This window comes from Misgurnus anguillicaudatus, chromosome 23, assembly GCF_027580225.2.
Source record: "Misgurnus anguillicaudatus chromosome 23, ASM2758022v2, whole genome shotgun sequence".
In the NCBI taxonomy this organism is placed as follows: domain Eukaryota; kingdom Metazoa; phylum Chordata; class Actinopteri; order Cypriniformes; family Cobitidae; genus Misgurnus; species Misgurnus anguillicaudatus.
In genome coordinates, this window is record NC_073359.2 from 35,076,532 (window position 1) to 35,103,275 (window position 26,744).

At 42.0% G+C, this 26,744-nt stretch overlaps 1 protein-coding gene across 1 annotated transcript in view; it reads right to left on the reverse strand.

Annotated features, from left to right (window-relative positions):
• The window catches only part of LOC129452685 (NACHT, LRR and PYD domains-containing protein 12-like), a 116,033-nt gene extending 91,881 nt beyond the window's left edge, over positions 1–24,152 (reverse strand). Inside the window, exons 1-5 of the mRNA XM_073861812.1 lie at positions 24,023–24,152; positions 23,787–23,853; positions 8,344–8,536; positions 6,465–8,253; positions 6,040–6,210 (exon numbers count right to left, since the gene is read on the reverse strand). Of these exons, the coding sequence (XP_073717913.1) occupies positions 6,040–6,210; positions 6,465–8,253; positions 8,344–8,491 (2,108 nt within the window). The 5' untranslated portion in view covers positions 8,492–8,536; positions 23,787–23,853; positions 24,023–24,152. The remainder of the gene's footprint in view (positions 1–6,039; positions 6,211–6,464; positions 8,254–8,343; positions 8,537–23,786; positions 23,854–24,022) is intronic.
• Positions 24,153–26,744: the final 2,592 nt, after the last annotated feature.

Genomic DNA, 26,744 nt, shown 5'->3' on the forward strand with positions numbered 1-26,744 from the left:
TCTTGGCTCCGGGCGTCCGGTGAACGTACAGAAGGGCAACTGGGTCTTGACTTGGGTGTACTGGTGAGGGAAAAAGAATCAGGAGTCACAAGCGGCATATATGTAAAGATGGTTGCTTCGCCAGCCTCAATGCTCAATTCCTTTGCAGGATTCCGTCCGGCCTAAACGATGGCTGCTGACATCATGGACACAGCACGACACTGCAAATTCCAAGTGGACACACACAGCAAAGGAACTATTCCTGGCTCACCCACAACTCCTCTCCACGGTGGGGCCGCTCACACACTAGGTCACAACTCACAAGAGGCTTACTGGTTTTTCACACTCATGAGATTATACTGCTGCAACAGTGATTTGAGGTACTCACACGGTTGTTGACACGAGGTCTCTCCTTCTTTCTCCAGATACTGGATAGATTACACAACCGCCGTGCGATCTCCACGAAGGCAGCCTCCTACGGCAGTACTTCCGGTAAGTCTTCCTATTTATGATCACTCAAAGCTTGTTACACATTATCCATAGGACGTTTCACAGATAAAATAATGAACTAGGTATACTCAGCCCGGTCTCTATTCCTGCCAAATCCTTAACTTAATCCTAACACTCCGTTTCACCCGCCGTATCAGCTAGAATAAAAACTGCTCGCAATTGTCGTCTCTCTTCAGCCCCGTCCTCTTTCCGCTACGCTTCCTCGCGATCGCCGGATCAACGGGGCCTTCGGACTCTTTCTTAGAAGGCTTACAGTCCACACGCCCTTGGCGTCACACACGGCTGCGGCGTTTGGGCGTCCCACTCTCACTGCATCCCCGCGGCCACCCAGCGCGAGCTGCAGAAACAAGACCGCCCGAGAACGGCTCCCGAGACAACTCTCCCCTGCTGTTTCCCGGAGGCCTCCTTTATACGCCTCCTCTTCTCTGATTTGCTCACTCCACGATCGCCACACTCATCTGTACACCTGCTGTCGATAAAGCCCTGATTTCATTTGCCCGTAGTTCCCGGAAGTGGCTGGTGTTCGGGGATTATGGTCCGGGCGGAACTGATCTCCATCACTTTTAGTTCCACCCTTAAAAAGTCACTCCGTGACATATACCCAACCGGCAGAAGGCGTCATTGACTTCCATTCAAAATCATGATCTACATTTACCCACTTTACAGCGTATCAGTCACACAAGAATAATTTTTAGGATGTGTACATAAATTATTTGTTAATTCTGGTGTTATTTGCAATATTTATGTTTTAATCGGGCAGGATAATGGATTTATAAAAAATGTTAAGGTGAGTGTGTATGCTGCATTCTGTTAATGACACGGGTATAAATAAAGTTTTTTGACATTCAACACGGTCAGCGTTATTTCTCTAAATAAGTTGAGGTAACTTGTAAGTTTAGATAACATAATTACAAAACCAGCAAATTATTGCGTGCACATACGGTACAAAGCATGATTATTTATTTAGATTTCAGAATAAGCACGTTTGTCATTAATACTAAATATGCTGCGGTCTGTCTGCTGATCTGATACTGTAATGAAGATGAATGTATAGTAACAACTGATTAAAACGTAAAATGTACAACTTTAAAGGAGCGGTGAATCAAAAACTAAATTTTAACTTGATAATTTGTTATATAAGAGGTCATCATACTTAAATGAACATCCTGCAAGTTTCAGAACTTAAAACGTCCGTGCTACTGAAATATAACCGTTTTTGGCACCAAGCCAGCTAAACACTCCAGTCTAAAATTCGGAAATCTATGACGTCAAAGTAGAATTGAAACACCTCCCCATAACCAAAAGGACACGTCTACTTTTGTAGCCCCGCCCACAGCTTCGCGTGACACACGTGTGTCTCAGTAAGTAAACATGTCTTTAAAGATTGACAAATTTAACCAAAATGACTTTTTAAATACATTTTTTCTGAGAGACTTTTATTTTGACGCGGTGATCTGTTATGATACCATGGAGATGCATTTTCGGTTGTGCAGTGGCGGTTCTAGACAAATTTCACTAGGGGGGCCAAGGAGGGGCCAGTGTTTTACCAGAGGGGCACATTAAAAAATGGCAAGAAATGATATTTAAAGATTATAGGGGTGGTTACAGGAATTAGTTTAAGCCAGGACTATGCCTGAGTTTAATTAGGAAATATAACTAGTTAACAAACATGCCTTACTAAAAACATTACTTGTGTGCATTTTGAAGCAAAACAAAGGGCACTGATGTATTTTAAGATATGGCATTGCTAGTTTTTTTTGAGGTTGGACAGCTCTTACATTTATTTTAGTCTAGGACTAGTCTAATCCCTGTACGGGAAAACACCCTTTAAACTTTATTTTACTTTACAATCATATACATATTTATTTAAGAGTGAGTGCAGGTGCAAAAGAGGAGCTGGGGTCTCATCAGCTCTCTTGTTCAGTAGTCAGGGCACTGTGGTTAGGTAGTCTGCCATTATGCCAAACGTTAGTTACCTAAAAATTCCATGCAACGCAAAAACCTGTGAGCATCGATGGTCCCTATGTTCCCTTACTGGAAATCACGTGACCTTTTCTAAAGCCCTCCAACCGAAAATCACGCGAGCCTACTCAATAAACTTTATGAAATGCAAACTTTTATAAAGACAAACGTTTGTTTTAGTTTAAATATAAACACACATTGCTAGACAGTTAGGGACCACAATCTACTTAATATTTAAAATAATATTTATTTTAAATTGTAAAGATTTTTATATGTAACATTTAATAATATTCCTCCACTTTTATGCACGTATATGTAAGAACATAATAACAGCGCTTTTTACAATGTGTAAACTTTAAAAAGTTAGCGAGATGTTGGTTTTGCCTGTTGTTGATGAGTAACTGCTGTGAATGATCACAACGCACTTAAAAAAGCCGCGTCACAGGATAATAAGTGAACAGTGTCCCAATGTCAAGTGAGCTAGAGCCCTTACCAGTGCCCGAACCGGCATACACATTCACAACATCGGGAGATTGGGAACAAATTGAGACACTCGCCGAGCAGCACCCGCAGCCAGCAACAGTGCAGTGGTTGGGTGCGTCGCTCTAATTTGCCCGTGTAGAACGTTGCGTCGCATTAGTTACGCTTTTGGCGCTCGCGTGTAAAATCAAAATAAATTTATACTTTTTTATTTGGTCAGCACGGGGTGGCCACAGGGGTGGCCAGTGACATGCCTACAGAGGCACGGGCCACCCTTGGCCTCCGTGTAGAACCGCCACTGCGGTTGTGGAATGTGGAAGAACCGCGTGGGAACAACACAGAAGCTAAATACTTCAATTCGGAGGCTTGGAACATAACATTAGCAATATGCTTGGATAAAGTTTGCTTTTGAAGAAGTTCCAGCTCGTGTGGGGAGTGCTTGTTAACGTTGTGTACACGGATTCATTTGTAAAGAAGTCGATGCTGGAGAGAGACTGTGATTAAAAGCACCACTTATATTGGATCTGACAACAATGACACAGCAGTATAATACACAGTAAGACATTTTACTTTATTTAAGTTACTGCGTTTCACGTAAGCAATAAGGTACGAGAGGCTGTGCTGTATTGTGAATAAGTAACGGCTGAAGGGCGTTGTTAGGCACGACGCGAAGCGGAGTGCCTGCAACCCCTTCAGCCGTTACTTATTCACGATACAGCACTTGCCTCGAGTACCTTATTGCTTTTATAAAACGGTTACCACACAATATTAAAGTAAAAAAAAATATTAGTGCAACTTTCATGAAGTTAAATCAATAAAAGCATTCCTTCCGCTAGAAAAAATAGTCCCTGACTGCGGACAACAACATGAAAGCTCAAATAAAAACAACAAACTGTTCTCAGACTTTGTCTCATTATATGTTTATGTGTTGCTAAGGGCACAGTGATATTAAATAGAACCGTTGGGTGAAGCGGTCATAGCAGTGTTTTATCGTGAATAAAGCACACCTATTGACCAATCAGAATCAAGGATTGGAACTAACCGTTTTATAATATTGCTTAAGAGATCGCTTGATATGTCTGTTGTAACATCCGTGTCTTAACACATATGTTTGACTATTTTAATTTACTAAAAACATTAAACGATTAATAAAGGTACAACACTTAACAATTCGACTGTAATTTAAAGGTAGAAATATACAAAGTTAGTGATAAAGAAGGACTTATCAACCGCAGTTTAGATTCTGATGCCCGTTTACTGTGTTGTATACGGTAATTTAGGCGAGTTCCGTTTGAAAGGTCAAACACTCAACAAAGCTTATTTTTTATCATATAACTGTGGTATGTAACATTACGTGAATGTAAAAGCAACCTCACAAGCACAATAGAAATATACAAAGTTATTGATAAGTATTTATTAGCCGCAGTTTAGATTCTGATGCACGCTTACTGTGTTTTATACGGTAATTTAGTCACGTCGAGTTTTGTTTCTACTTTAATATACGTATTGTCATTTATGTGTATCATCTTTAGCACCCAGAATATTTTGTGGCTCAAACATATTTGTGTTCGGCTGCTATTTTTATCACATTAATGTTTTTAAAACATTTCCCCACATGTAATGACGGGGAATGAAGCTGTCCAATCATAGCAGTGGGTGTTTAGGTTCAGGTCTTCAATGCGGCCCGCCCCTTCAAACGAACCATTTCTCCAGAGAGCCACTAATCCATGTTACAAAATAGCCTATTACTTATTGCTTTTGATGTTTTTGAATGTAAAAACCATGCGAACATCATAAGTAGACATCAGACAACAGTATAAAACAATAAAATCAACAAATTCACCGCCCCTTTCAGTAAATAACTTTGTACATGCTTAGGACCTTTGCGTTGTAATAATGTACAGGGGGACTTCAGATATAAAAACAGAGACTAGTAAAGTGATGTTTTATCATTAAAATCTGATAACGTCTATTGATTTAATAGAACGTTTGGGTATACCAACATGGCTGCGCGGTGGCTTCACAAGTGTGACGTCATGCGCAATCCAGTCATTTATATAGATCAGTGGGCGGTAACTGTGCAAGAACTGACCCGAGATTCTCACTCAGAGCCGGAAACATTGCAAACTCGAGAGACCCGCGGATCCGCGTGAGCCGCAAATTGACCCGAGATTCTCACTCAGAGCCGGAAACATTGCAAACTCGAGAGACCTGCGGATCCGCGCGAGCCCCGAACTGACCCGAGATTCTCACTCAGAGCCGGAAAACATTGCAAACTCGAGAGATCTGCTCTGACTCGAGAATCTTTCAACTCGTAACCGGCTGATCCGTAACCGGCTGATCAGCGCAAACTGTTTCTCCGCCTCTGGGGGCTGCATAAGCAGGACACAGTTTTTTTTATATTATTATGCTATTATTAGGCCTATTTTTTTTAAATGGTCGACCATACACACACCAAACCTAAAAGCATGTTATCTCAGAAGTGAAAGGCTTTTGTTGTGGATGTGCTTTTGAGGAGACTTCAGTCGCTCTATAGATCCACTAACCGGCTCCGGCTGATCCACGCGAATCAGCCGGTTAGTGTGGATCTGTAGAGCGAGTCCCATGGTCTGCGAGTCTGCAATGTTTCCGGCTCTGAGAATCTCGAGTCACGTGGATCAGCCGGTTACAAGTGGGTCTGTACTGAGTTTCCTTGGCGATTTAGCAATACTGACTCAAGTGATTCAAGTGACTCACACAACCCGGATCACTTTAGTGAGTGACTCACAATAACCCGGATCCTTAAAAGGAGTCGAGTTTGCCAGGCCTATTCACTACAAGATATGTTTAAATTGATGATGTTATCAAAACACCAATTACATAGACTCATTTTACAATACCACTAGCATGTTATTAACACAAATTATTTTATATTTTGTAAATATTTTATTCACATGAGGAAGCTGGCATCTTGATTTACGTAAACTTTTATGTCATTGAATATATGCCACTGCAGTAAAGGCTTATTGCACTATTAAAGTTAATGATTATTAAATTGATTGATAGTTAATTTAAACAATCATTGAATATAGGGAATTGCATAAATTGTCATCCTTAGTATAGTCTGACCTCAGTAGCTTTAATTCACACTTTGTGTTCTCCAGTCCATCACAGAGCAGCTTGATTCCATCATCCTTCAGATTATTATTGTTCATGTTGAGCTCTATCATACGACTGTCTGACCCAAGAACTTTAGCCAGAGCTGAACAGCTGTTGTCCGTTAGATTACAATCATTTAGCCTATAAAACAAAACATGTCAGCATTAGATTGAATATATGTATTGTCAGGATCCTGTCTTGTCCTAGTTTCTAGCTCCTTGTGACAGGGTTCTGGCAGTCCTGTGTTTTGTGTGAAGGCACATGGCTTTATTTATCAGGCCATGTGCTTTCCCTGGCTCACTTGGAATCTGTTCTACCGATCCTGACACATACCATATTTTACATTAACAGAAAATATTATTTTCAGATGAAAGCAAACATTTACTATTACTTACAAAGCTTGTTTACAGGTCTTGATGACTGGCGATAATCTATTGAGACATTCATCTGATTTCTTGAATTTCTGAAGCTCAAATTCCTCCACTTCCTCTTCTAATGTCAGCAACACAAAGACCAGAGCAGACCACTGAGCAGGTGAAAGGTCAGCAGATGAGAGACTTCCTTCTCTAAGATGCTTTTGAATCTCCTTCACCAGAGATTGATCATTCAGTTCATTCAGACAGTAAAACAGATTGATGGATCTCTCTGCTGATGAATTATCTTCAAATTTCTGCTTGATGTACTCCACTATCTCCTTGTTGCTCTGTTCATTGCTCTCTTCTTGTGTTAAAAGACCTCGTAAGAGCGGACGATTGGACTCAAGTGACAGACCGAGGAGGAAGCGAAGGAAAAGATCCAGATGTCCATTGTCACTCTCAAGTGCTTTATCCACTGCAGTCTTTAGTAAACCAATCATTGTTTCATTGTTTTCCTGTCCTGTGTGCTCTTGAACAAACACATTTTTCTTTGTCATGTCTAGAAACAGATGTGCATACAGAGCTGCAGTAAACTCCTGAATGCTTAAATGAACAAAACAGTACACACTACCAAGAATGATCCCTGTTTCCTGTTTAAAGATCTGTGTGCACATCCCTGAGTAAACTGATGCCTTAGTTATATCAATGCCACAGGCCTCCAAGTCTGAGTCATAGAAGATCAAATTGCTTTTCTCCAGGTTTTGAAATGCCAGTTTTCCCAGTGAAAGGATAACATCTTTATCCCAGAAAATATCTGGTGAATATTCTCCTTCATACTTTCTTCTGCTCTGTTGAATCTGAAAGCGAAAGAAATGTGTGTACATTTGTGTCAGAGTTTTAGGAGTATCTTCAGATGTTGTGTCATCAGACTGATCGTTTCTCTTCTTCTCCAGAATGTTCTGGAGCACAGTGGCTGAAATCCAGCAGAAGACTGGGATGTGACACATGATGAAGAGACTCTTTGATTTTTTAACATGATCAATGATTGTGTTGGCCATATTCTCATCAGTGAATCTTTTTCTGAAGTACTCCTCCTTCTGTGCATCATTGAATCCTCGTACCTCTGTCACCCGGTCAATACATTCAGGTGGTATCTTACCGGCCGCTGCTGGTCTGGTGGTTATCCAGATGAGAGCAGAAGGAAACAGATTTCCTTTGATGAGGTTTGTTAGGAGAACATCCAGAGAAGCAGGAGATGTGACATCACGCAGAATCTCATTACTGTCAAACTTCAGAGGAAGACGACATTCATCCAATCCATCAAAGATGAACAGCACTTTTTTGTAATTTCTTGTAAGGTTCAGTTCTGTTATTTCTGGAAAAAACTGACTTATAAGGTCCATCAGATTTAGTTTTGCACTCTCCTTTAAATTCATCTCCCTGAAGGGTAGAGGGAATATGATGTTGATATCTTGATTTTCCTTTCCTTCTGCCCAGTCCAGAACAAACTTTTGCACAGAGAAAGATTTTCCAATGCCAGCAACTCCTTTTGTTAGCACAGATCTGATGTTTTGGTCTCGTTCATGTGGTTTGAACAAATCTCTGAATTCAATCTGTGTCTCTGATGTTTCTAGATTCCTCGAAGCCACTTCAATCTGTCTTATCTCATGTTCAGTATTGATTTGTTCACCTCCACCATGAGTGATGTAGAGATCTGTGTAGATCTTATTTAGAAGTGTGGAGTCACCATGATTTGTAATTCCTTCAAATACACGTTGATACCTCTTCTCCAGGTTTGATTTCAGTTGACAGATGTAGACCAGCTCATCTAAAACACAGGAATAAAAAATGTCAATGATTTCTCCCCAACATTTTATAAGTGACAATATGACAGATGGTGATGTCTTGAGCTTCTTACCTTCCAGCTTATCAGCATGTTCATCTTGTTTCATACTTCTGAGAAAGTGGAGTGTGATATTCAGAAATGCTTCTCTGATTTGGTTTCTGTCCTTATAGTCTTTCACCAAGTCTTGTATGTTTTCGTTTCTTAATATCTTCTGAAACATTTCCAGCTCATTCTTCTGAAATGTGTTTATTTCATACTCAAGATCCTAACAAAAAAAAAGTTTTAATACATAGAAAGTGCTGCATAAAGGTTGAAATCAAGACCATACTGATTCTGTCACTGACACCTATGCTGTTTGTCACGAACATAAATTGTGGCCTCTTGTGACTGTCCCATAGACTGCAGTTTAATTTTCACAATCAAGCCCAGAAAAAAAATGGAAAACATCGCCTAAAAGGTCCATGTACTATCAGCAGGGGCTTGTCTGGGGGGGCCCCACCCCACCGGAATATGATCGGTCCCCCTGGTGCCCCCATTCAATCTCATTGGGCTAGCTAGATTTACTGTCAACCTAAAAATGCACCAGAGCGCTGTCAATCACTGTTTGATTTGAGACTCACGCGAACGCGAAGAAGCAGCGAGCACAGTAGTTGCATGTTTTTAAAATAGGAGAAAAGAGACACCATTACACCCAGACCGCACCGTTGGGCCAGAGCGCTGTCAATCACTGTTTGATTTGAGACTCTCGCAAACGCGAGAAGCAGCGAGCACAGTAGTTGCACGTTTTTAAAACAGGAGGAAAGAGACACCATGACACCCTGACTGCACCATTGGACCAGAGCGCTGTCAATCACTGTTTGATTTGAGACTTGTGTGAACGCGAAGAATCAACACTGGCCGCCACAAACAGTTTCTTCATGATTACCATTAATTTTACTATTTAAAACATCTTCATTTGCTGTTGTAAGCGCTCAGCTGCGCTTCTCTCTCGTGCGTGTGCTTTCTCGCTTTCTAACCTCGACAGTGCCTCTCTCACATGACACTGCATGAAGGAATTAAAAGATGGTAGCAATGCTGACATCGCGGGCACGTGCGTCAAAATTCTTAGGCATAAATCTGCCTCCGCCCGCGCAGGATTTTTACAATGCGTCTCACGCAATATCCAATCCTCGTCGCAAGGTTGTAGTGTGTTTTCACTAAATACGACAATAAATACGTCAAGTCCGACCACCGGAAGCGTTTGATATTTTGAGATTTCAACTCGGAGGTCTTTTTAGTTCACAGCAACTGTTTAAAAATGTGTGTCACTTTCAACCGGTCGGTGTGCTTCCACTAAACTCTGGACACTAATGAAACATAGATGGACCACAATATATATCTTTTATCTTGGTGCTGAAACACGGAAATCTAAATTTGCATATTACGTTTCTTGTAATAGACTACAGTGAAAGTCATATCAGAACGTCCACTGCAGGCATCGCTCTAAAAACGTCTCGGTTACGGATGTAACCCTCGTTCCCTGAAGGAGGGAACGGAGACGTCACGTCGTGACCGACGAATTGGGAACTCGCTTAGAGAGACCAATCTGCTTCGTATACTACTAAAACGCCAATGAACTTGGCATTGAGATATTTGCATAATGCTGGCGCCGCCCCGCCAGGTGCGTATATAAGGCGCACGTGCAAATAGGGAAATCAGCTTCTGTTCGCTGAGAAAGCCGGAAGGTGACCGGCCTAAACAGCAGGTGGCAGCACCTGTGGCGACGGGACGTGACGTCTCCGTTCCCTCCTTCAGGGAACGAGGGTTACATCCGTAACCGAGACGTTCCCTTTCAGTCGGTCACTACGACGTCACGTCGTGACCGACGAATTGGGAATCCCTACCAAAACGCCACTGAGGGCTGACCTCTTCCAGTGTCTGCGTAAAGCCCTCCGGTTCCACTTAAGGATAAGGAAAATTAGGTTTTAAGGCAGAAGGCCGGGCACTAGATATTCCTTTAACCCACAGTAGTGCCAGCGACTGGGAAGCGCCCTATCTGAGCGGTATAGGGACGCTGCGGAAGCCACCGCCCCGTTAAGGGCTATTGGTGGGCGAAAGTCAACCGTAGTTGAGGTCTAATGACAGCCGTGGCTGTGTAAGCAAAGCAGTGCTCTGCTAAGGGAAACGTGGGCTAGTAGGATTAACCCCACGGAATAATACTCACAAAGGAACCCGTTGGGACGCAATGTGGGGCCCAAGCCAAACACGTAGGTTCGTAAGAATACAGCTAGTGAAAGGCTGACAGCCAATGCTCCGCAACAAAGGCTGTCAAGGCAGTGGAGAGAGCAAATCAAACCATTACGCATTTTTGCTCTGTTAGCCTTCCATACTGAAAACTCAATTTGGAGCCTCAGTCGGAGGCTGCAAGCCGACTTGCGAGTCTGCTCTCCGTGCCCTCCCTGGTGAGGAAAAGAACACGAGAGGATACAGGCTCGATACGAACATTGTAAAATCTAATGAACGTATTAGGTGTCGCCCAACCAGCAGCTCTACAGATGTCTGTTAGCGAGGAACCACGAGCTAAAGCCCAAGATGAGGCAACACTCCGAGTGGAGTGCGCTCTCAAATTAAAGCGCAAGGAATGCCCTGCAAATTATAAACCAGGGCGATAGTATCAACTATCCAATGAGACATCCTCTGCTTAGTGACAGCTTTCCCTTTCTGCTGGCCACCATAACAAACAAAGAGCTGGTCTGAGGTCCTGAAGCTTTGCGTGCGGACCACGTAGAATCGCAGTGCGCGTACGGGGCACAACAAAGCCTCGGTTGGGTTTGCCTGCTCCAAAGGCAACGCTTGCAAGCTCACCACCTTATCTCTGAAGGGAGTGGTGGGAACTTTGGGCACGTAGCCTGGTCTGGGTCTTCAGTGAGACAGCAGGACCAAACTAAAAGCACGAATCGTCAACAGAGAATGCATGTAAATCCCCTACTCTCTTCATGGAGGCCAATGCTAGCAGGGTCAGAGTTTTCATTGATAAAAAACTTCAGACTCGCAGACTGCAAAGGCTAAAATATGAGACCAGAAGGCTTCAGCACCATGGACAGGTCTCAGGAGTAAAGAGGGAGGGCGCGAGGGGTTTAGCCTACGAGCGCCTCTTAAAATGTAATAATTAAATCATGCTGGCCAACTGATCTGCCGTAGATAAGTGAGTGATGAGCAGAAATAGCGGCGATATCAACTTTAATGGCGGAGGGACAGCCTACCATCTAACCCATGTTAAAGATATAAAAGCATAATGTTAAAGGGGATTCTCTGGGTCCTCGCGTTGCGAAGAGCACCGGGTGACGAAAAGGTTTCATTAAGCGCGTAAGCCCGTCCTGTGGACGGTGCTCGAACCGCGTCGATGGTGTTAGATACCGCTTGTGATAAATCACCTAAACCTTGCGCGCGCTCAACGACCATACATGGACAGGTCGGGGCGCGAGTGCCAAATGTGCCCCTTCCTAAGAAAGAAAGTCCTTCCTCAGGGAAATCCGCCAGGGAGGGCTGTCGCGAGGAGCATTAACTATGAAAACCAATTCTTGGTCGTCCAGTACGGACGATTAATAAAAGGCTCTCCTTGTCCTGCCTGACTTTGCACAGTGTCTGTGCAATAAAGCTCACTGGAAGGAATGCGTATTTACGCACCCCCCGCGGCCAGCTGTGTGCCAACGCATCCACGCCGAGGCTGCCCTCGTTAGTGAATAAAATAGGCGACAGTGGGTATTGTCCGGCGACGCAAACAGATCTATCTACGCACAACCGAACTTCTTCCAAATTAGCTGGACCGTCTGGGGGTGGAGTCGCCATTCGCCGGGGGCGCAGCTCGGGAAGCGCGTACCGCTGTATTGAGCGATCCCGGGATGTAAATGGCACGAAGGGACCTCAGATGCTTCTGACTCCAAAGGAGGAGATGACGAGCGAGATGCGACAGGTGACGAGAGCGCAAAACCGCCTTAACGGTAAATAACGCAACAGTCGCAAAGTTATCGGTGTCGACAAATACATCCTTCCCTCGCATCTCCATAGCGGAGCGTACAAGTCCCAGATATACAGCGCACCGCTCGCGGCAGTTGGGGTGCTATGCACACCCCAGACTGCAAGCCCGTCATACGTGGCTGAACATCCCGTGCTTAGGGCATCGCATGCTACAGAATGCCAGGAGACCCCGCAGAGGCATATCTTGCTATCAGAAATGCTGGGTCTACTACGGGGAAATTTAAATGACACGCAGGTGTAGTGTTTACACAATGCATGCCGGTGCGCCACGCTCTCCTCGAGACTCGATCGTAAAGCCAACGCTGAAGCGGTCTCATATGACGCAGCTCGAGCAGCGTCACAGCTGCAGCATGCTGTCATATGTCCAGGAGCTTCTGAAATTGTTTCAGAGGGACCGCGTACTTCCCTCGAATTAAACCGAGGCAAGTCAGAACTGACTAGTTGCGCGCTCTTGTAAAACACGCCAATTAGTTGATCGAGTCTAATTCCATACTGAGAAAAAGGATCCTCTGCACGGGGCAAAGTTGCTCTTTCCCAGTCGACCTGATGACTTAAACGAGCGAGATGCCGAAGCATTAACTCTCTGTGTTCGCGCACGTCTGCCAAGAACGGGCTATAAGTCAACGTAAATAAAGCAGAATGCGAACAACGCTCTCTCTCTGATATTTTAATGCCGTGACTAGCACTTTCATGGAGACACGGAGAGAGAGAGACAGCTCGAATGGTGTACTTAATATTAATATGCCCACCCCACGACGCAGAGCGAAAAACGGTCTAAGGCGAGGGGATATGGACACAAAAGTACACGTCTTACAGGTCTAAGGCTGCAACCGATCTGAATATTGAAATACGAGCCTCGGCGTTATCATCCAAAAAAAGACCACCTCTGTAGAGCCGGGCGTAAATCAAATCGATCGTAACCCACCGCGTATTTTGGGTACTATGAGATAAAGGCTGGAAAACCCTATCATCATATCATCATCTCGGTAAGAGGGACCGGCTCGATAATCCTTCGCCAGCAGGACATCGACTTATGCACGCAGTACATGTGCATCGGACACTTTCACTATAGTGAAACGAAAGCCCGAGAATTTTGGGGTTTTGCCGGTAATTGTATTTCGTAACCGAGGCGGATCGTGCGTAAAACCCAACGAAACGGGCTGGGAACTGAAGCCAAGCACCCAGGCACCGTACGAGGAGAATTAACGACACTACCGGTGTACCCGCGGCGGGGCAGCGAGGCGGGACAGGCGGGACTGCCGGTGCGTCTGCCGTGACAGCATAAGCATCTACAGTATGTGTGTGTGTGACACTGACCTGAGCCCGCTGAGGGAAACGGTCGTCCGGTCTCCTCAGCTGAGGACGCAGACTCTGAAGGGGTTGCTGGTGGTCCGGTCTCCTGAGTGGAGGGCTCGGACTCCTCAGAACACCCGCTGGCGATAGAGGAGAGGTAGGGTGAGCTGGTGTGTGCCCGCTCACGGCTCTCTCGATCCTCTGGAGACCTGGAGAGGGAAGAGGAATGCACTCTGTGTGTGGTTAGTGGGTACCGGCTAAACAGCCGGTGGAACATATGCAAACCAAGAATTTTCCACCCGACCCTCTATCGGGGAAAGGAGCGAATCACCGTCTCCTGAAGAGTGATCCTCTGCCAATCCAGGTCGCCCGCTTACTGGCCACTTAAACTCCCGATTTCACGGGAAGCGGCTAAGCGGGCGGGGCGAGCTGCTGACGACCGGTTCCCCCGCGCTGCCGAGATGGGGTCCGAGGAGGGGAACGGAGGTGGTCGCCGCAGGACGCCGACGGCGAGAGGCAGACTGAGGAGCCGGCGTGGTGGTTTTTACCAAGGGCAGCTCTCCTTCGCCGGGCATGACCTCAGAGATCGCCTCAGTCTGCGCAGCGGAGCTGTACGACTCCACGGCCTCGCTGAAGAGGCCGGTCTGTGAGACAGGAGCATTCAAGAAGTTGTTCTCGCCTGCGTCCGTCAGCCAGACACAGCCAAAGACGTTATTGCGTGCAGGGCTGAAGCCGCCTCTCCGCATGCCTGACGGACAGCGCCCGTAACCGGACGACTGTCTACAAACACGGGAGGGAAGGGTTGGGTGGTCCCTCCAGGAACGCAGCTGCATCGCAACCCCCCGCTCCACTGAAGGGTCCCTGCCCTTAGCGGCTCCATTGGTGAGGGAGGTGAGGGGTGAGAGCTGAAGCTGAACGGCCGGATGGCCGCAAACCACGTCAGCTCTTCGTGCCGTCGGGAAGAAAGGCACAGGAGCAGAGGACCGAGAGGCCCGAGCAGCTCCGAAATACCAATCACGTGGGCGGTACGGTTCGGGCGGAGAGGGGTTAACCTCTCCAACTCTACCGTTACTGCCGCTCGAGCGGGCACGGCCGCCATCTCCGGAACGACTCCACTTCGGAGGAAAATTGGACACCCCTCTGATGCTGCAGAAGTGAACGGGACCAGAAGGAGGTCCAATGGATTCGGCAGACATCGTAGAACACGACTCTGCCGTCTCCACCGGAACCTCAACCAGCTGAGGATGAAAGGCCGGTAGGTGGAGGACGCATCCTCCGTCCTCCTCAGCGTAGTGATGCGAAGAGCGTCATGCGAGCGCTTGACAGTCGCACCATGGCGGTGTCAGCACTGCAAAGACGCGGACAGCATTCCCGTAGAAACGTCAGTCGTCTCCGCAATCCAAGAGGGTTATGCTCTCACAGAGAGAACAAAAACTCTCCACGAGCGCAGCCTCAGAGTGCTTGATGCCCAAGCATGAAGACAGCGCTCGTGACCGTAACTGGAACCCTTATACCTCTCACATCCAAGATCGCACGGACGAAAAGCAATCCTGAAAAGGACGCCGATCTCCGAATATACGAGAGAGTGGCTGTCTTTAAAAAGACACAGAGCTCTCACGTATCACTCTTTTAGGGAAATCACTCTTTAGGTGCTCAGCTGATGATGCGCACAGGGAAAGGCAACGCACACACTAAACTCAAAACAAAAAATATGCAGAGCAGTGGAATACTGCGAGCGTCCGCTGTGTTAGTACTGCTTGTCAATCAACTTCAGCAACCGTTCCCAGAAGAGCAGAGAGTAGCTTCTCAGTCAGATAAAGCCGGCTTTCGAAGCGAAAAAAGCCGATTTCCCTATTTGCACGTGCGCCTTATATACGCACCTGGCGGGGCGGCACCAGCATTATGCAAATATCTCAATGCCAAGTTCATTGGCGTTTTAGTAGTATACGAAGCAGATTGGTCTCTCTAAGCGAGTTCCCAATTCGTCGGTCACGACGTGACGTCGTAGTGACCGACTGAAAGGGAACCATGGTTACCATGGGTCCGATGCCCATTCCAACTAAAGTTTGATGCCCATTCTGACTAAAACAGTAAATGTTTATAATTTAATTTGAAAGTACTAACAAAATTCTACCTTCCGTTAAAATTTCATGAAAATATCTGATAAAATGAGAAAGTAATAAGCAAAAACATGTGAATAAGCAGCATTATGGTCACACACATTCAACAGACATCCATATATAACTTTTTCCTCTGATTTCTAATATTAAAAATATCATAACTTTCTCAATCCTTAACGGAATCCTTATCATAACTTTTACAATCCAGGTATCTTTGTAAATGGGAACGTCTGCTCTGTCTAGTCATTTGATAGATTTTGAGCTTTGGGGTTTTTGAAAATGTTGTCATCATACCTAAAGATGGTGGTGTTTTCCACGTGGGTTCCTCCGTGTACTTCTCTTTTCACGTAAATGTCAACAGTTGTTACTGACAGACGGCTGATCAAGTTTATCATGACTTAAAGAAAGGTTAGTAGTGTCCCCCCCCCACAAACACACACACACCGGTTCTCTGTGCGTGAGCTCTCTCTGTGCCCTATGGTGCGGTATGCGCACGTGCGTGACAGTATTCTCTGATATTTTTTAATTTGCGGTGAATTGTCTCTGCTATACGCGACATACAATAAAACTATCACTCGCATTTAAAATTAAAAATTGCTCATAACAAAAGATCAGCAACAGGCTCTGCCCTGCATGAGACACACAGGTAATCCGAAATCACCTCATATCAGCTCTTCAATGTAAATGTATTGTGATTTTTTCAGATGATGTCGCATTTATAAATCAGGATTTTAGCAGTAATTAAAGTAACGGCAGGTTGGATTAAACATTAGGGGCCCTATCTTGCACCCAGCGCAATTGACTTTGTCAGTGACGCATGTATCATTTCGTATTTTGCACCGCTGCACAGCGGGTTTTTCCCTCCACAGACGCACGTCGGCAAACTAATGAACTTGCGCTCCCTGGGCGGTTCAGCGCAAAAAAGAAGGCGTGTTCCGGCGCAAACCGTCTCTTATGCTATTTTGCAGTTTCAAAAAACAATTGCGCCACTGACCAAAAAAAAAACTAGTCTAAAGTCAGTAGCGCGTAGTTCATTATGCTATTTTAAGGGCGCATGCTTGACCATAATGTATAGCGTGCACAACACGCATTGCTTATCTAATCTACACAGATGCAACAGTTATTTTTGCAAATCATAAATTGTTACAATAAAAAATATTAATACATGAGATAAGGGAAATCATTGTGGTGAGCATTGTGGTGATAGTTTTTATTTATTTTGTGTGGCAGCGTTAAACAATTATCATGCAAATAACGATTACCGTAAAACTTCCCAAATAGACGCCTGTCTCTTTTAGACGCCTGGTGTGACGACAGGTTTGGGTAAATAAACGCCTGTCTCAAATAAAGGCCTGGTCTGTTTTTTAGTTTCGGGTTGTATTTAATCTTTTAAACCCGTCAGATCGTCTGTTTAAAACAGCTCTATGGTGCAGATTGAACACGCTAAAGTTTTTTTGCTTACCGGTAGATGTCACGTGACAGACGCAGTCGTTCCGTTACTCATCACTATGACAACACAACAAGCTTCGTCGCCAGGATTGAGGTGATGATGACAGTAGTGAAGTGGCAATCGGGAGATTCAGGACTTTTCCCCGTGGGCCGGTAGAGTTTTGAGGTCTGATAATAGCCGGGCTTTCAGTCTTTTGTCATGCATGCACTCCCGCCACACATTGTATTTCTCACGCGGAAACACTATTTATCATATTTAATATGCTGCAGCGCCCAAAATGTATCTGGCCGCACTGCTCTCTCTCTCTCTATCAAGCCCGTCTTCCCTAGAGTTCTAGTCGAGCGAGCCAATACAAAAAAAAGAGAAAGAGGCTACACAATAGCCAATCAGAAAATAGCACTGTGGTATCTGGGTAAGATTTCACGCAACAACCAATAAAAAAACATATCCTTGTTTGCTTTATTTATACTGCCAATAATTTAAGACTGTTGTTATTACACAAACTAATTTGTTAAACACATTCAAATTAAAAATAAAACATAATATGTGGTAACCTCCTGCTGTCATGCTGGAACAATTAAATTAAAAGCCTGTCTCTTATAGACGCCTGTCTCTTTTAGACATCTGGTGTGATGATAGGTTTGGGAAAATATAAGCCCGGGCTATTATTTGAAGTTTTACGGTAAAATATTTTCATAAGTTTGTTGTATGGCTGTATTACGTTTATTTTATCTAAATAATAATTAAAATGTTTTCATAAGAAACCTTCATGTATGTGAACTTGATTTGTAAGTGTACTTTGGGGTTGGACCTTGCTTGCGTTTCTTGGGTCCGATTTCAAAGCCCCCAAACCCTTTCAGCGGTAAGGGTGGACGCAGCGATGTCCTCCTTTGTGCCCGGCGTGCCCGATTTATGCTGGCAAGCTTGGGATCCCCCCGTCTCCTGACATCATTGTAGTGCATGGCGCAGCTGATGAGACAATTGTGGCTATTTCCTCTCACGCCTGTTTAACTGACACTGATTTGGGCGGGTTTCTCCCATCCCCATACAAAACAACTCTGTCTTTGACTGCTTTTACAAGAACGTGGGTCTCCTCGGCTGTGAACCGCTCCTGGCGTGCGCCTGGTAAATCCGTCATAATAATAGCAACCCGCCATTGAACTTGCGCCCTTGCGTTTAAAGGGAATGTTGGATAGCGTCCTGATTGGTTTTTTTGACGTTACGCCCAAACCACACCTATGAATAATGAACCTACTTCAGACCAACCCCTTATTGATTTGCGCCTGGCGCAAGAGTTATTTCTCCCCCTGGGAAAATAGCAACAGCGCCCAAGATCCGCCCACAAAGTCACTTGCGCTTTGCGCTTCGCACTTGCGTTTCAGATAGTTAAAATAGGGCTCTAGGTGTTATTGTGTCATGTTTAGTCACTATTTTAAACTCGTTATTTACATCTGACAACAGCACAGATAATATGTAAAAATAGCATTCAGTTGTGTTAAAATACAATATAACAAACAATGAAAGTCAGATCAGACAGAGTAAAAAAACAGATGTTTAAGTAATATTTTCCCAAACGGAAAAATGAACGTTAACTAATACCAGCTACATGCAACTCTATGTAATTTAGATAGCCTACTTAAAGGAATAGTTCATTTAATTTAAATGGTCATTTACTCACCCTAAACTTGTTTCAAACCTGTATGAGTTTCTTTCTATTGGTGAACACAAGAAAGAAAAGAGTTAAGAATGTCAGTAACCAAAATCAGTTGATGGACCCCATTGACTTCCATAGTAGGAACAAAATAACATGGCAATCAATGGGGTTCATCAACTTTCTGGTTACTAAGATTCTTCAAAATATTTTATATTGTGTTCAGCAGAAGAAAAACTCATACAGGTTTGAAATAACTTTAGGATGAGTAAATTATAACAATTTATTTAAAGTTGTCTAATCCATGCAAAATACAAAAATTTTATACCATCTATATTAGAGCATGTGGCATTGCACAAGATTCTGGAAATCATGCTTAATATTTTCTAAACCAGTATTTATTTTCAGTTGAATTTTCTGATTGCTCCCCCTGACTGGTTCTTGGTCCCCCCTGTGCCCCCCCCCCCCCCCCCTCATTTATAAAATCCTGGAATCGCCCCTGACTATCAGTAGTTCAATAATAATATTATGAAGTAAAATGGTGCTTTAGTGCTGCTAACGTGACCTGCTGACGTAGTTGCCAGTGTATTACGTGTCTTCATGCTGGCAATTACGTCAGCAGATCACATCAGCAGCATGTGCTGTAGTCTGGTAATGAACGCTCACTGACTGCGTTTACATGCAGCCAATAACCCGTTCAAATCCGGAATATTAGCAATAACCCGGTCGCGCACGTCCATGTAAACACCGGCAAAAACCCGAATATGCTCATATTCCTGTTTTTAAAATCCCGAATATTACCCCTGGGTTACCTCTTTTCTAACCCGAAATTTTGGTCATGTAAACGCGCATCGGGATATTCCCATCAAAAGGAACATTGATTTGTGTACTGTGCATGTTCTATTCGCAAGGAATCTTGGTCTTTTGAGTAGAGGAACTTCTTGTATGCGCCAAAAAACCCGCAGCCGCAGGGAGTAGAGGCATGGCGAGAGAGATGCACCACACTTTTAGAGGAGGAAACCAATTGCAACAACCGCGTTTTTCACGTTAAATTAATATATAGCTATTCTTGTTTTTCAAAGCATACATGTATAATAAAGGCCAAATAGATTGTCAGTAGTTATGAGAGTAACTTGTTTTTTTTTGTGTGTGAATTTGAATTCAAAATGTAATACTATGCTATTCATATTTCGTTAAATACAGTGAATGTGTGAAAAAGTTAAAGATGACAAAATAACTGTAGCGTCGTCTGCATCTTGATGCAGTTTCTAAGATTAAAATTACTTTAATTTAACTGATCAACACAAATACAAAGCGGCATCTTAATAACTGATTGCTTACCAGCATTAAAACCGTATTTCTTTGTATACAGCGTCCGCTCCGTGGATAAGGATGTTGCAATAACACCGGTGGCTTTATTATTAACTGACTGGCTACTTATACCTGACATTTAGATATGAAAGTTTATCATCAACAGTACCTGCGTGAAACATTATGAACATTGGTGATCATCTGCCGACTCGACTGCTTCTGCACGTCCTCTGCTTAATTAACGGCTTTTTGTTCTATCCGCGTGGGGTAAACATTTTTGTTCTGTACTTTTTTACTTGCATGTATTTCTACATATTTTCGGCCAAGTAACACTCAGGATATAATGTAAGTTATTATAGATAGCATATACGCTTGTTCTGAAAGGATGACAATTATAAAAATTATCCATCCAGCTTAATTTAGCCAAAATAATGATTTATTCGTTTTCAAACTTTATAGATGTTAATATGATTGAAAATGCCATAAATAAATATTCATTGCCTTCTGTAAGCTATTGCATTCGTTTTGTACATTTATAGGTGCATAAATACTGTCTAATTTTAATTTCTTTAAGACACGGTTGTGTCTTACCGATGCTCTGTAAATTTGCACTTAAAAACCTTCTTGTTAGAAAATTGTTCTTCAATTAATAAAAAAAAATATTTAGCTGAAGGCTAGTATAGCTTTTTAATCTTTTTCTCAAAAAAGGAAAGACATGTAACTTAGACTACCCTGCTTCTACATCGGTGTAGCTTGTTCTGGATTTAAATAATATTTTTATTTTAGTAAATGAAGGCGGTAAAACCGCATAGCAAGCTAGTGAGCCACGCAAAATCACCGCATTTACCTTTTAATCACAGTTTACATCGGGATATTGCCAATTCCATGTATACAGGGGTAACTCTCTCTGCTCATGCATGTAAACGGGTTATTCCGAATGTTTCAGAAACCCGAAACCCGACCTTAACTCGACCATAACCCGAATATTGACAGCATGTAAACGTAGTCACTGAAGGACCAAGGAGAAGAACAAATTGAAGAGTTTCGTTGCAAAAAGAGATAACTCCGTTTTTTTAATTATTCAGAAATCTTGTTTTTTGGTTGTGCATTTCAATTAACATCAATTCAACTGCAGTTGGTTTGTTTTGATTTAAAGCTTCATAACTTAAAAAATACAGCTAAGTAGCACCATAATTAAGCAATGAGGTACGAGAGGCTGTACTGTATCGTGAATAAATAACGGCTGAATGGGCGTTGTTAGGCACGACGCGAAGCGCCTGCAACTCCTTCCAGCACTTGCCTCGAGTACCTTATTGCTTTTATAAAACAGTTACCACACAATATTAAAGTAAAAAAAAAATTATAAGTGCAACTTTCATGAAGTTAAATCAATAAAAGCATTCCTTCCACTAGGAAAAATAGTCCCTGAATGCAAAAAACAACATGGAAGCTCAAATAAAAACAACAAACTGCTCTCAGACTTTGTCTCATTATATGTTTATGTGTTGCTAAGGGTGTTGCTAAGGGCGCAGTGATATTAAATAGAACCGTTGGGTGAAGCGTTCATAGCAGTGTTTTATTGCGAATAAAGCACACCTATTGACCAATCAGAATAAAGGATTGGAACTAACCGTTTTATAAAACAAAAAAATAACATGATAACATAATAATAAACATGTTTTGACAAAAATGTAAAAAAATGGATTTATCTCGTTTTGCAACGAAACTCTTCAATTGTTAAATAATATCATTCATTTTGTTTTCTTTGCACACAAAAGTGTTTTCTCTGCTGCATAATATTATTATTGAACAACTGATGGCACATGGACCTTTTGGGCGATGTCTTTCTTTTCTGGGCTTGATTGTGAAAATTAAACTGCAGTCTATGAGACAGCGAACATAAATCACTGCTGTGTGTACATGAGGTTTGGCACTTTGGCAGCCAGGCAAATAATTCAAGAATCTGTTGCTCACATTATATACACAGTAACGTTAGCTCAGTGTAGTAGTTCATACGCTTTAGCTATGATTTGAACTAAGGTAATTTACTGGTTATTTATTTAGTTTGTTTTTAGAAATAATCTACTCAAGAGTGACTCTGTTGTTATTGATACTATACCAGAAGATACATTTGGGCCACAAAAGAATGGTTAATAAAACACGACAAAAAAACAAACAAATTACATTTGTACATTTTCTGTTTTGGTTTAATTAAAATTCTAAAAGATAAAATTCTAAAAGTAAATAGTCACATTTTGTAAGTATATTCCTACATCTGCGACTACTTTTTATTGAGTATCGCATGGCGCGACTGTGAAATTTAAATATAATTATATTAATATAATGCACAGGCGATTACGTCTACGTAATTCACTAGTTCACTCTCCCTTTTTGCTGCCCCTCCCCCGCCTTTCTATTATATCTCAGGTGCACATCACCACCCTTTGACAGTACATTCAAGGGGCGAATGCGTGTAACGCTTGAGGCTGGTCTGAAGGGTGGCCAACAATTTACACCAGGTATTTAAATCCGTCTCTTTTGTCCACTTTCTTCCTGATTACTTTGAGTGGTGCTCTGTGTAAAGTTTGGGCGAGTCTCTCTGCTGTCGTTTAAACGCGAGCGGGAGTAAGAACAGGTTTAAATTGCTGAGAACTAATATTATGTCAGAGTCCGCTGCTTGTGTTGTTAGTAAACATGCTGCACAGTGTTGTGTAGATATATATATATTAGAGCTTTCTCTTATATATTGAAATAAGCTCAAGCAACTTTCACACGTGCATAAAACGGAACTAATGAAATACGTGGAGACCAGGCGCTTTAGTTTTATCAACAAAGGCTACAGATAGCGCTGTGCACTGTGTGTTCGCGCTAGAAGTCAGAAAAAATGTAAAATGTGCTCAGTACCTTAGATTAGATAAATAGGTGGAGAGAAGGCGGTTTCGTGGTCTCAAAGGCCAAATTACAAGAATGATATCTTCAGAGTGCATGGAGACATTTTGTAGTGATTACAGCACAAGAACGTGATTTCTTTTCTCAAGTCTGTGTTAAAGCAGCCTAAAGCTTTTACAACAAAGTAAAAAATAGTTTATTGTAAGGTTTATGGTTTACAGTAAGGCAAATAAGAGTATGGTCAAGTTAAAAAAATAATTAATGTATATAAAGAAAAAAAATATCTGTATTTGTAATGAATTTATTAATGCATTAAACAAGTTTAGACTTAGTTTTAGTGTTTTTTTACACCACCCAGTGACTGGTGCCACCGAATTGAGGTCCAGCGCCACCAGCTCTACAACTTGGTGGCGCCAGTGCAACCTTTGTCAAATGTTAGTCTGGAGCCCTGCTTTGCATCTTGAAATTTCTTTGGGGGGACACAAAGGGATGGGTCATACACAAAAGGTCTGAAATATGTAATTATTTAAATTATTACGACTTTAAAAACGAAAAAAAAATTACGACAAAAAAGTGGGTCCCTGGCCCCAGTGTGGAAATAATATAAAATTTACAATAATTAAAAACAACTTATTAAATAATAAATAACCTAGTTTTGGGCTCTTGTTTTACTGTATAGGCTCTGGGAGAAGAATTAAACATTATGTTGAGTGCTTTACTTCTGTAAGTCTGTGAAACTTTGTTTAATAATCAATTTGTTGTATTAATGAAATTTTTTTTTTACCTTGAAGATCCGGGGAAGATCGTCTTTACAATTCTGAATGTCTGCCTCTGATGTCTCATACTGATGCCTGTTTGAAAAAGCATTAGATTATTAGAGAAATCTTATTATTTTCCTATTATTAATAATCTTATTATTTCATGAACATACAGTATGTGTTTTTTTTCCACATAAGCCACAAAATTTATAAGAGCCACAATTTAAACACACTTTAAACTATCTGAAAGTTGTGTACTCACCTGTTGATCAGAAAAGTTGCCAGTTCCTCATCACTCTTTATACCTCTCTGTTCTTTTAATGCTTTCCATCGGTTAATTTCTGAACCAATATTTACTGAGGTCTCCGGTCTCTGGTTACTTATAAAAATACAAACATAAACAAATATATTACATGGAAAGTTATGCAGCTTAAATTATATTCATTATTTAAACAATACATGATCAAATTTGCTGCTTATCTGAAGCCAACTGCTGTTCTTAGTTTAACCTTAATTCATTAAATGAATTTCTACAAGTAATTCATCAATAAATCCTTACTAGTGAAGAAACAATACCATTCTCAATAAAATACATAACATCTGCAGCCCTCATAGCTGTTCTGCATGTTTTTAATACTTTAAAGATAAACTTATATCAAGAGAAAACACTGACACAACAATATATGATATGATTCTGTATTTGTCAGTAATACCATTATTTTGGAGTAAAATGTATATAGTTATTGCAGGATTAAAGATGCCCCTTATTTTCCGCCTTGCCCTGCTAAAATTTTCAGTCAGGAGCTACAGTGCTACTCTCCTATTAAAGAAAGTTAGTCTCAAGCCGCATTCACATTACAAATGACTTTACCTTGTTCACACTAGCTACGTTTACATGGACACATTTTGCCTCCATCGGAATAAAATCCGTCCGATTGATAAATTCTATCATAGCGTTTACATGAACACTTAATAATGTGATCGGATTGGCGTGTGTGTTTATATGACACAAGATTTAAATCAGATTTGATCATTTGACATGCGCACATTGCACAAATATTTCGCGCTGTTTCAAGATACGCATACAAATCATCCTCCTAAAATCGCTGTGCGTCTATTTCAGGTCATAATTAATAAATGACGAGCCCCCGAAGCTTTGTGCCTCTTGATTATCAAGCAGCAGCAAAAACACCCATTCACATGTGCCCAAAAAGCAGAGACGCGAGTCCTAACACACGCGTTTGTGGATCAGAGTGTAAATGATGGACTGACCAAACAACGCTGTCTCGAATAACTTTACGGGGGATTGTGGAAGGAGATTAGGAACATTTTAAGATTGACAATATAATAACTTCATGTGACTTTCTTCAAAAAAACAAACTCGAGTTATGTGCATCACACGCCATTATGCCAATTCTACATCATTGCACGTGTGCATATGCTCCACACTAGAGATGGACCGATACTCATTTTTTTAAACCGATGCCGATAACAAATATTTGCATGCTTATGTGCCCGATAACCGATATGCTGAACCGATTTTTATTTATTGTTATACTTCTGTTTTTGACATAATAATTACTACACTACTGAACTGAACAAACCCTTATAATAATAATCATCATCACAATCACTCCCTCTTTGCATACAAAGTAATAAATAGAGGGGTCTGAAAGAGTGAAGAATAATATTAATTTAATGAATAATGTAGAAACTATATTCCCAATACATGGACCATTCCAAACACCCCTATCATTTCGTCAGAAATGGACTGATCCAAAGTTCGCGCTGCCGTTCCCAGGTTAACGGAGCGGGAGAGAGAGAAAAGTATAGCGGAGTTGGCTGCTTGTTAGTTTATAGAGTAAAACAGGTGGATTAAGTGCCTTTTTGAGATATAATATCGTTGTTTTGACCAGCAACATGTAGCCTTCAGCAATCCAACCAGTAGTTAGCAAAGAGATTTTACAAATAATATCACTGACTGGAATAATAAATTTAGGAAAGTAACAAACAAAACGGCTTATATATCATTAAATTTCTTAACTGGTAATGTTATTTGATGTCAGAATAATTAATATTTAGTTGTTTTAGCTTATGAAATGGCTGTAGACAGCGCTGTTTATCTATGAATTTGCTCACGCATTAACTGTATCAAACTGTGACCGCTTGCAGAGGTAATAAATAATTAATTAATATCCACAGACATTTATTTAGATATTTTAGCAAAATAATGTTTATCTGGTAAATGTTAATATAACTTAGGGTAAATCTTGTTAAAAGTGGTAGATGTGCTTTAGCCTTCAACCCCGGTAAGTGATCAGCAATATGAACGTGATTTTACGATGCTAATGATAAGCATAAATGACAGAAAAGCGAATTTAATTCAGCGTTTTTAATTCCACAAAGCATTAATTCATGGCTGTTTTATTCATGCAAAGCTACGTCATTATTGGGAGCGGATTTTATGGATCAGCCAGCGTGACTCTGTGAGTTCGTCTCTATTCTTGGACAAGCTGCATGCATTGCTTTTAATATCAACTTATTTAACATAACATACATTAATGCACAAATAAGATGTGTTATAAATGCCTAATATGCAAAGTAAGTATACTCAAAGTCCTTTTAATGAAGTCGCGTCACTCCGCCGTCATATTTGCTGTGCACGCTGCTGCTGCTGTGAGCTCCTCTCCTCAGATGCGTCCAGCGCGCAATTCTCAATTCTCTTGTTTATCGGTCAATCCGATATTACAAAACCGATATCCGATCATCGGAAAATACCCAAATATCGGGGAAAATATCGGAAAACAGATATATCGGTCGATCTCTACTCCACACTCCCGTCCTATAGGGCTTATTGGCAAACACCGGAAGTAGCTAACCGCTGCCATATTGTTAACATGACATCTGTCCTGCCCCTAGCCGTACGTAGATTTGAGTTGAGGGGAGCAGTAGCCTAATGGCTTCATCTTGTCGGTATCAAGAGA